Raw genomic sequence first — 12,369 nt, forward strand, 5'->3', positions numbered from 1 at the left:
TAACATCACCTGTAGCATCCCATAAAGTTTACCCCAACTCCTCCACCCCAGAGGTAGAAGAGGAACACTTGACTTGTGTGCCGTCAGATGATCCAACCAAGATCACCCTAAGAAAGCTGCAGAGAGCAAGCTTCTTTACCCAACCGCAGGAACCCAGTGAGCCTTTGAAAGCCAGCCCCCTCAAAGACCTGTGGCACCCAGTGAGCTGCCCTCCAGAATTATTGGCACTACTTTAGTAAAAATGTGCAAAACAGGCTGTAAAATGTATTTTATTGTTTATCGTCTTGGCCTTTCACTCAAAATATTCACACAAATCTGACCTTTTCACTGTAAAATTATCGAAAGAAAAAGAAATGTTGGCTTTGGAAAATCAAAAGGCGCTGTATGTTCATATTGTTTTACCATTATGTTCCACATTCCACATGATTATATATCAAGTGGGATAAACGATAACCCTTAAAATCTATTTTTAGAACAAGGGGCATCAGATTGTTTCTTTTATTCACCCGTTGTTATGTCTGGGTCCTATCAAAGGCCAGCCCCGCCGTGGTGAATGTCCTTACTGTACTGAACACAAGTCTGTGGCTCTCAATAACTTTCACTTTTTATAACTATTACCCCATTGCACTGGAAATACAGTCTCAGTTCCTGAAGATATTTGGTCGTACAATGTATCTTTGAAATCTGAAATCTTAATTACAATGCAGTTACCGTGGAGATATTTGCTGAGCCGCTTCATTTTTCAGTCTCATTTCTTAAATATACACGTCTTGCAGGTCGATCAGAGCAGATTTCTCCACAAACAATAATCAGTCAGCATGATCAAAGTTGAGCTATAATATAAATACATAAGTGCAGTTGATAAAATGCCTTCAAATTCTTTAAACATCCATCCCCTATCATTCAGCAGTGAAATCATCAACCTTCCCATCATCTTCATCATTATCATCATCATCATCAGTTTGTCATCAAGACCTTTGAGAAAAATCCAAACTGATTTAAATTACTTATTATTGAATGGATAAACGTAATAAAAAAACAACAACTCAAACAGTTTAACTTCTCATGTAAGGTCGAGGGTTGCCTTATAACAATATTATTCTGAAAAAAACAGACATTATCCCACCTCACAAACACTTTTCTAAAAATAACTGTCAGCCAACAGGGTTCCATTAAAAATCAATTTATGCTAAAAAATAAAATAAACAAGTTCTTAATGTGTTGAAGTTCAATACCATGCAATGATATTCATTAGGCTTTGTGCTGTTTGATATGTATTGGTGCAAATACAAGTAGAATATTACTGTTGAGTGAAAACCTGTAAAATGTTCAGCGTAGAATAAAATATATCACGATTCCCAAGTTATTAGCAGGGTTTAGATCTGAAGAAAACATAGCAGCAGTTTTAGAGTTATTACTTTACACCAACTTCTAAAAAAATGGGAGAAAAAGAATTCAGCATATCTCTTCTGAAAGAAGTCAATTCATTTTTCTCCGTCAGAAGGGTATTTTAAAAGACATATATTTAAATCTATATTTGCATAATTTAGATGTCTTTTTTTCTGCTGGTTGACACTTCAGATCAAATGTATTTATATTGCCTAATATCACAAATAACACATTTGTCCTAGGGGGCATATGACACCCTCTGTCCTTAGACCCTCGCACTGCACAAGGAAATACCCCCTTAAAGAAACCCCACAATTAAAGAGGGAAAAATGGAAGAAACTTCAGGGAGAGCAACTGAGGGGGGGATCCTTCTCCCAGGACGGACAGACGTGCAATAGATGGCGTGTACAGAATAAACAACATAGTACAAATACAACATCTATGTGACAGAAATGATGATGTCATATCATATATATATATTTAAAAAAAAGAATCCAGGAGGATGTCAAAAAAGCTTCCCGGTGCCTCCAAAAAAATAAATATTAACGTGGGTGTCTGGCAGGACCAAGGGCAGTAGGCGCAGCCACGATTCATGATCCAGATGTAACCTGCCAGATGAGACACAGAAACTCTGGCGATGATGCCCCAGATGCTGAGTTAGTAACATGCATTCAAGGGACATAAATGCATACAGATAGAGAGGGAGAGGAGGAGATAAAGATGGGGAAAGGAGGAGAGATGTAATTCCCCTGGCAGTCTAAGCCTATAGCAGCATACCTAGGGGCTGGACCAAGGGAAGCCTGAGCCAGCCACAACTATAAGCTTTATCAAAGAGGAAAGTCTTTAGCCTGCTCTTAAGTGGGGAGAGTGTGTCTGCCTCCTAAACACAAACTGGGAGCTGGTTCCAAAGGAGAGGAGCTTGATAGCTGAAGGCTCTGGCTCCCGTTGTACTTTTAGAGACTCTGGGAACCAGAAGTAACCCTGCAGTCTGGGAGCGCAGTGCTCTAGTTGGGTTATAAGGTACTATGAGATCTTTAAGATAAACTGGGGCCTGACCATTAATTGCTTTGTATGTCAGGAGAATGATTTTGAATTCCTTGCAGCTAACAAAGGAGTAATATGATATTTTTTCATAGTTCTTATCAATACATGTGCTGTAGCATTTTGGATCAACTGAAAAGTCTGAAAAGAAAAATAAGTTTACTTTTATACTGTTGTTGATCATGCACTTCTAAAATTCGACAATACAAGGAGCACAAACATGTGACTGTCATCTGTGAGGCATGTGTGCACTGAGATGGCAGTTTGAGCTGTTCCCATATGTTTTTATTTAATCAGTTTTCTTTTCTTTTCTTCATTCATGTTATACATTCACCACAGTTTACTACAGTTACACTACAGACACACTTACAGTTCAATATCTCACAGTGTTATCGGCTGTATGATGTATGTTATGTGTGAGTGTGACAAAGTGACAACTAAAGATTTCAAATATGAAATGTGTTGTTTGGTCCAAATCACTGCTATAAAAAATATTTGTAACATTATTATTATAGTATGTCTTTTCACTGTTATCACACTTTACACACACGGGTCATTTTAGACCAATGTGTGTAAACCTGATAAATTGATTATAAATAAATAATAATAAATAAATAAATAAAATAAATTGATTTCCAAAATATAGCAAAGAAACACTCAGCCATGCATGAAATCACATAGGAAACGAATACGGGTCCGTTTGGACCCATGTTGCGCATTAGAAGGGGTTTGCATAGCTTGTGTGTCAAAGGGTTAAAATAGTTACTAGAAAACATTAGGAGTGCCAGCAAAAGCATGGCTAGCTAGCTAACTAGCATTACCTCAACATGCAACTAAAAGCGCTAGTCATGGATGAAGTGACTATTTCTGCACAAGTGTCTGTAACTTAGTACATGCTCGTTGCGCTTACAATCAGAATGAAAAATAAAAATAAACAATAACCTTTATTATTATGTTAACTGTTAACCTGGCTGTATATTCCTGCCTACTCTTTTATCTAAAGCATACTGCTAGTAGTGCATTTGTTCAGATGTTACTGGTTGTCCTTTTCATAGATATTCCCCAATAAGGCAGAAAGTGTGCAGAAACATCCTTGACATCTGGACCCTTTGGACCTACTTTATGAACGGCGATGAAAGCTGCCAACTACAGTAGTCGGGTTGTGAGAGACTTTCTTTCAAACTTATTTTATTGCTGAATGTCAGCATGGATCTTTTTCATAAAGCTACATAATAATAACACCACACTGTACATCACGAATGCCTCTTTCGATAGTAAAGGAAAGCTGGAGGGGAGATAAGTGCTACGCTCTTTACGTGCGCTGATGTGACGTCGGAAGAAACGTTTCTGCTCATGCTCACAAGGACAGGAGGAGATCAGCCAGACTGCAGCTGATAGATGTGTTGTAGTGATGTAATGTTGCCTGTTTGGTGACTACGGATGGCTGTCTGTGCCAGGCTCTGCGGAGTGGGTCAGTCGCGCAGGTGCCGGCGGCGACAGCGGCAAAACCAGCAGGATCAGGGGAGCGATTCCGACATGGACGAGGAAGAAGAGGAGCGGATCGTGGGTCAGAAGCAAGCCGACGTGGGCTGCGGCAGCGGAGGCCCGGAGAGCGGCGTCGCCACTGCAGGGCCGAGTGACGCTTGTGAATATGGCAGCGGTCATGTCAACAGAGGAGGCTCTCTAGATCGCACAAGCACGGGACCCCCACACCCGCAATCATTAGCGGAGTTACCGCCAGGAGCTTTTAGTGGAAATATTCTCCTTGCTTCCCGGAACTGCACTACCAAATGTTGCCCTCGTAGGCAAGAAATTCAGACAAATCCTAAACACTGAAACCATCTGGAGAAGACGGTGCATGGCAGGTAAATATAGCGATTACTGGACATATAGATAATTTATTTAGCTAAATAAAGCGTTGTGCCATGTTCATATAATATTTACCATGCTTTATGAGATTCTTTTTTTGTCGACAGGTTATTTGTGGTACTTGGTGCCCCGATCTGGTTCCTCGGAAATGTGTTCCCCGAAAAGCATTTCTATTGATCTGTACGGGAACCATGAAGGGAAATTACAGTTAACCCAGTCTTTCGTCAAGTGCTGCTGTGAAACATAGACCATGGCCTCTTACTTGTATTAGGCCAGCCATTCTGTGCAGACTTGATGCAGGGCGGACCTAACCTTTTGGGGGCCTTGAGTATTACTTAGATCACCACCACCACCACCCCATGTTGTTAGTCAGGGGACTGCACTATTGCAGGTTTGAATAAATATCTCATAATATAAACGTAATTAGACACAATTATCATGTCAAATTAAAAATAAACACCGCCTAACAATAAGGCAAAAATAAATAAATACAGTTTGTACCAAATAATAAAGTTAAAAGTATCTAAATCAAAGTTGTTAATGGATAAAGTAACCAAACAAAGATCAGATATTGCAGTTCTGCTCATTGATGTGCAACATTGCCCACAATAGCTAACTTCACCCAGAGATATTAATGCAATAGATACCACAAAATAAATGGTATCGCAAAACCTCTGACAGTAGACACATTTATACCCAGCCATACTTGAAATCATTTATACAGAAAAAATATTATTTGCTCACTCCAGCTTTTGCAGTGTGAGAATTTAGTGCTTTCATCAGTTTCACAACATTATGAATTGAATTCTTAATTGCTTTTTATGAATGATGAACAAAAATATTTGAGGATTGTGTGATGGGCATTTGTCATTTGATTTCATGTCATTTTTTATAATAAATTATACATTTATTAATTGAAAGAATACTCTATACCATGGGTGTCAAACTTACGAGGGCCAGAACCGGGCCCGCCAAAGGGTTAAATCCAGCCCAGATCAGGCTGTCCATCATCTGTTTGTAAATGGTTTGTTCATTAGTTGGGAATGTTTTCAGAATATTCTTGTACTTCTTTATACTAAAAGAAAAGGCAACACTTGGAGCAGTTGGCTGAGTCCACTATATTGTACTGTAGCAGAATCAGGGAGTGAGGGATCTGCAGACTGTGTATGAGATGATAGTAGTGGCCTTAGGGTTAGGGTTAGTTGTTAGTTGTGTTCTGAAAACTTACACAATAACCAGCATGCCAGGCATTTATAGTACAATAGGAAGACACTTGTCTGTGTGGTGCAGAACAATCAAGTACATTTAAAATCACTGAAACCAAAGAATTTAACTGAGAAAGACAAAAACAAAGAATGGAGTTACAGTATAGACAGCAAATAAAAAAAACTGGTAACAGAGTAAAATAGATTTATAGTGATACAGCACAATTAATACCAATTTAATATATCTTACAATGACTACTAATTAGCATGAACAGTTAGAGTCAAATACAGTAAGATGTGTGATTAAGACCATCCAGTTATAAGATCTTACTGTAAATTTGGTCAAAAACATCTGTTCAGTTCATTTTCCTGATAATGAAAAGCTATGAGGACAAAAACATACAATTATATTGAATCAAAAGTAAAATAACGCCAAATAGTGAGCTCTCCAAATGACCTAACCTTATTAAAATGTTCTGTTTTTGAGTTTTGGTGGTGGCTGCTTAGTTCACTTATGCCTCAGGCCGGCTATGCGTTGAAAACATCTTGTGAATCATTGTGAATCTGACACGATCTGCTTATCTGTGTCTGCTGACTGGAGTTCAAGCAAGCATTTTGCTGGCTGCTGTGCACATTTCCTGTTCCTCTGATCTCAGTTTAGGGCCACGATCTGACTTTTGCCACTGTTGAGTGCTTTAATCTGCCATAATGTGTCAACACCTCGGTTCATGTTATTTTTCATGAATATCCTTATTAAATGTAATACAATGTTAATGCAATTTCTCTCATTTGTTTTTATCTCTGCAGAGTTTGGTATGAAGGAGGATCTGAGGAAGATGGAAGTGGGAGGAGTATCTAGCCGGGACCTTTATGTTAAACGTGAGTTTGACTGCTTAATAAATATAGCTCTCATGTCACCAATGAACTGGGTTTAGTCTTATTCCATAGGGTAATTTAGTTAGGGATTTATTCTCAATACAACAAAATGACCATATAGTTTTAAATAATACTAAATCATTATATCAAAAATAAAACATAATATTCTTTGACTGGAGAGAAAAAAAAGGTGTAGGCTAAAGCCTGAGCTTATTGTGCCTACCTTTTTAATATTTAACAAAGCAGTATTATAACACTACTTAACATAGCAATGAAACAAAACAAACAGAAATAAAATATAATATACAACCACAACATGAGTATGAGTATGTGGGGTTGGTGTCCAGATAGGTCTCCCTAATATAGACTGTGATTTGCAGCAGAAAGAAAACAATATGAATATGCTTTCTCTGTTCCACTTGAACACAGACTACTGATGGTACAACTTTTTCTAAGGGTGTCTCTCCCATGTGTTTATCATTTGTTTATCAGCAGAGATATAGAGTTTATTTTTAAATACCAGTTGCCACAAAACACACCAGGCAAGAAAGTGGTGGCACCTGTTGGCTCTTTGAATAGATTATTTTGGCACATTAGTGCTTTCAATAGACGGCTGCCTTGTTCCGTGGCTGCTGTACACATGCCTTTATTGTGCCTATCCAGGTATCAACCCACGGGTGAAGTCCGGGCGCTTTATGAAGCTCCTCCCGGACTACGAGCCCATGGACTATAGAGACGTGTACGCACACTGTATGTACATGGCCCTCAACATGGATGGCTGCAGCATGAGGGGTTGTGTGAGCGGGACTCTTGTTGATTCATTTGTAAGCAAGCAGCTGCAGTGGTGTTATGCATCCCGTGTGTGAACGGTAAACTTCTTAATAACTAGGGATGCATGATGTGGATTTAATTCAGCCGCTACGATCACCAATAATGACTTGCTTGTTATGGCCGATACCGATAAGATAACCGATAGTTTCACATTTTTGTGTTTTAAAAAGAAGTTGATAACCTGTAGTTTATGCACACCTGAGGGTAACCTGACATCACTCTTGTTAACGCAGCGTATTTTGCCTCTTGTTGTTCTTCTCTGTGTTTAAGCAATTTGGCTTTGTACTGTTGGACGATAATTTATTCGCTACGATTTAATTATCGGAATAATACATAATAATATACATTTCCCATTATGGACCTGATACATATTGTGCATCCCTATCAGTAATTCTCCTCGGCACTGTTTGCTTTCATATTAAGTGTGAAATGGGAGGCCGGATTATTTGGTGTGCTGTGTGTGTCACATCTCACCGACTCCATCCTGACAGACATTAAACTAAAAGTTGAATCTGTGGGCTCTAACTCTTGTGTTTGTAACCTTGCACACAGTGTAGCTCGCAGGAAAGCATTGGTGTTGCATTGCACAAACTGATAAGTATGGTGTGATGTTGTGCTCTTGTGTTGCAGTGCTTCACCCATACAGACATATCTTGGGTTTATGGCAGCCTGACATAGGGCCTTATGGTGGATTGCTTAACGTTGTGGTAAGCAGTGTTTCTCAATCAAGACATTTACATTTAAAAGATAAGGAACAATGATTACAGTGTGCAGTTTGTTGACCTCTTTTGCATGAAGCCATTTATGATGCAGGCAATATTCAGCTGCTAATGCCCGGGCAGTTAACATCACTTTAGTATAATTTTAATGGCTGATAAATTATTAAAAGTATTTATCATTCAGGTGGACGGGCTATTCATCATCGGCTGGATGTATTTGCCACCTCATGACCCCCGTGTGGAGGATCCCATGAGAAGACGGCCGCTCTTCCGTATCCACATGTGGGAGAGCAACAATGCCAGTGTGGAGTGTATGTACGGACACAAGGGTCCCCACAAAGGAGACATACAGGTGAGGGCTTACCCAGCACAAAAGCTTGTCTGTGCACCAAAGAAAGGAGCGGCTCTACATAATTGGTTGACACAGAAATCTACTTCATTTTGAGGTTGAGGTTGGAAGTGGATACAATGTATGTCCCTTTTTAATATGTGTCATATTTTTAGACTGGGAAGAAGGATGAATTTTCAACAAAGTGTAACCAGACTGATCACCACCGCATGCCAGGGGGCAGACAGGAGGTGAGGGAACTGTTAATACCTGAAACCTGTTCTTACTATTCACTTATCTCGCCCATGTACTTTGATAATGTTGAAATATCAAGCCTGTTATCAGCTTTCTACTGATTCCTCTGTGTGTGTGTGTGTGTGTGTGTGTGTGTGTGTGTGTGTGTGTGTGTGTGTGTGTGTGTGTGTGTGTGTGTGTGTGTGTGTGTGTGTGTGTGTGTGTGTGTGTGTGTGTGTGTGTGTGTGTGTGTGTGTGTGTAGGAGTTCAGGACATGGTTGGAGGAAGAATGGGGCCGTACACTGGAGGAAATCTTCCATGAGCACATGCAGGAGCTCATCCTGATGAAGTTCATTTATACAAGTCAATATGAGTACGAGTATCTTCCTTACATCAGTTGCTCTTATTAGTTAAACAAGTATTACAAGAATGGCTTGTTAGCTTAAGAGATAGTTCTGATTCTTGCTTGTGGGTAAATGTATAACCTGTCTATGTAGTTTAGGTAAATCTGTAGCTAAACATTGTAAATAATTATCTCCGTATTAGTCTTGCTCATAATGTGAATCGTGGTGTTACATATTTTAGAAGACCTACAGTGAAATTAAAAGAGTAAATAGTGGCAAAAGTCACATTGGATTTTGACTAATGTTGTCTGTCTTCTTTTGACAGTAACTGCTTGACATACCGGAGGATCTACCTGCCTCCTGTAATGCCCTCTGACCTGCTGCACCCAGGCCTCTTTAAAGGCACCTACGGCAGTCACGGCTTGGAGATTGTCATGCTCAGTTTCCACGGGACTTCTGCGAGAGCCACCAAGCTCACTGTAAGTTGGTGAACACTCATTATCAGAAGCTGCGCTTGTCTTAAAAAGAAACTCTGTCTTGTCGATTAGTGCTGCGTTACATATATCGATATTATTTTAATATTGTAAAATGAGATTAGATATAGTCTTAGATTTTGGATATGTAATAAGTGTTGTCTTTTCCTGCATTACAGTAAGGTGTTGTAATTTCTGAATTTACCAGACTGTTTTTATTTGCCTTTACCCACTTAGTCATTATATCCACATAACGGATGATTATTGATCACAATAGTGTGAAAACACCAATAGTCAACCCTACAATATATTTGTCGATTTGCTATCATTTAGTGTCCCTTGAATGTCCGCGTCATCGTCAACAGAATATTAAAAACAAAATTTAACAGGCACTTAAATTGCTCAATCTCACATTTTTGACCTAAAGGATGTAACATTAACCCACAAAATGAATCAGCTAATGTTTAAAATGATAATGTTACTCCTTCCTACAGGGAGACCCTAATGTTCCTGCAGGGCAGCTCACTTTGGATGTTGACCTGAGCCGGTCTGTGGTCCTCCCAGACTTGGAGCACCAGCGCAACATAGAGGAGCTGTCCCGGCTGGTACTGGGGGTACACGAGGATGTCCAAAGGGAACAACAACAACAGGCCATGGACACTTCTGCCACAGTCAGAGGTGCAGCGGAGGTGGCCTGCGGTGATGCCAGCGCAGCAGAAGGAGTGGAGGCAGGCCATGTTACCGGTTCAGGCAGCTGCCAGCCTGGCCCCAGCAGCACCACCAGTCCTCCTGAATCCCAGCCCTTCGTCCTGCCCCTGGGGGTTATGGCTCGCAACGAGGTCTACCCTCGCACCTGCCGTAAATGGTAAGAGCTGTACGGAAAATGCATACAGTATAAATTCCAATTACAGGTGGATTGATTGGAACTGCCTTTGTGGTATTAGACAGTAGCTGTGTCTCAGTTCATAGGCTGCAGCCTTCTGAGACTGCATTTGTAGACCGATTACATCACAACGGCCGCGACAGGGGTGTCCCATTTCGGCAACTCCTTCAAATGCAGCCGATGTGGCCTTCTTTTGTCGGATTTGGAGGATACATCTGATGTATCCTTCACGGCCTCAGGTATCCCAAGATTCATTGCGTGCCCAGAGAAGTTTTTTTTTCTGACGGTCTACGGAGGACCCGGCCTCTAAAGACCGCAAATGCTGCGTCCCCCGAAACCTGCAGCCCCTGAATTGAGACACAGATACAGTGTGCCTATTGTTCCTGAGCTGTTATAAGCTTGTTGAAATCATATCAGTCTCTAATAAGTGCTTATCAGGATGCAGGTTGAATGTTGGCTGCAACAACTATTGTGAGGAAAATGTTGTCTTGAACCTTAATAAAAATTATTATGGTGATTTTGGCTCTCACCATTAATTGCAACCTGCAAAAGGAAAGTAACTGCACAAATGATTATTTTTTTGGTTGCACTCTGTGGTGGCATTATCATCACCCTAAAAGCAAACACACTGATGTCACTCAAAGAAACACTTCTGATAGGTAGATCTGCAACGATTAGTCAAAAACAATTGATTGACAGAAAAATAATCACCAACTCTTAAGATAATTGATTAATCGCTAAAGTCATTTCTAATGCAAAAATGGCAGAAAATGCAGTTTTCAACCTCTCAAATATGGAGATCTCCTGCTATTTGTTATATATCATATTAAACTGAATATCTTTGACAAAACAAGACATTTAAAGAAATCTCCTTGGAGAAACTGGGATGGACATTCAATAATTTCTGACATTTTATTAACCAAACGACAAATCGAGAAAATAAATAATAAGATTAATTGATAATGAAAAACATTGTTAATTATTAAAAAATGTAAAATGCTTTATCCAGTCTGAAGATGGATTTGGATAATTGTGATGCAGCCCTATTTCACAAATTCCGAAATTAGTTAATCTGCAAGAATCCAAAAGAAGGTTGCCATAAAGCTTTATGGAAAATATTATTTAAATACTGGAGTCATAAGCATTATATTTTTTTCATTTCTGTACTCACTGTTGAAATTGAAATTGATATTCATCAAAATATTGATTGATGAATTGATGTTCCTCTATTTCAGCTTCTATGGGACAGGCCTGATCGCTGGGCACGGCTTTACAAGTCCAGAGCGCACCCCGGGGCTCTTTGTGCTGTTTGATGAAGACCGTTTTGGTTTCATCTGGCTGGAGTTGAAGTCTTTCAGTCTGTACAGTCGCCTGACGGACAACCTAGCTCATTCTCACGCCCCAACTATGGAGCGATTTGAGGCCATGCTGTGCAACATGCAGTCCTGGACATCCTGATGCACCACATTTTTAATCTCCCCCACAATACAATGCAGAATAACAACCATTTTACACAAATCACCTCTGTCCTCCGCTGACTGAACATTACTTCCACAATAGCTCATGACCCTAACTCTCCACATTCATCTATGTTCACAAACGTGGGTCTAATTAAGCTATGTCACCCTGATCTAGCGCTCTCACACTGCTGTTCCCTTGCAAGCACTTTGAAAAGCCTCCCAAGTCTCCTCACCTCAGTATGACCTTAATCCTCCAGTGCAGCATGAAAACAAGTCACATATTAACCTTTTTATTATTTATTTATTTATTCCCTGCAGGAGAAAAGGAATAATATTTCATACCACTTGTTATGGATCAAACTGTACGTGCCTCTGATTCTTAAACCATGTCTGTACTTGATAGTGCTTGATGACGACTAAGGTGTCCAGTGTATTCTACTATATAGCGTTATACTAATTTCAGTGCCCAACATATTGAACTGCATTTTGTTGCATGTTGCGTTTTGTTTAGATCTAATTACATCTCAATCATAACTGTTATCTGAACATGATGTCTTCTTTTCATTGAAGGTTCAATGTAGAAGATATGCAAGAATTTAAACTTTAAAAATGTAAACAATTACCTAACACTATCAACAGAATGTGAACAGTGTTGACGTTGTGTCAAAGACGTCTATGTGTTGCGTTGCAGAGATATCTAATGAAGTTAGCATGCTA

At 39.7% G+C, this 12,369-nt stretch overlaps 1 protein-coding gene across 1 annotated transcript; it reads left to right on the plus strand.

Annotated features, from left to right (window-relative positions):
• Positions 1-3,779: 3,779 nt before the first annotated feature.
• On the plus strand, positions 3,780-12,369 carry fbxo31 (F-box protein 31). The gene is given in 11 exon segments (XM_029434436.1): positions 3,780-4,170; positions 4,172-4,295; positions 6,312-6,383; positions 7,044-7,130; positions 7,842-7,918; positions 8,115-8,282; positions 8,435-8,509; positions 8,756-8,865; positions 9,162-9,315; positions 9,804-10,174; positions 11,428-12,369. Coding segments are annotated over 11 exon segments (1,761 nt in total). The 5' UTR covers positions 3,780-3,870; the 3' UTR covers positions 11,651-12,369.

Source organism: Cottoperca gobio, chromosome 6, assembly GCF_900634415.1.
Source record: "Cottoperca gobio chromosome 6, fCotGob3.1, whole genome shotgun sequence".
Classification (NCBI taxonomy): domain Eukaryota; kingdom Metazoa; phylum Chordata; class Actinopteri; order Perciformes; family Bovichtidae; genus Cottoperca; species Cottoperca gobio.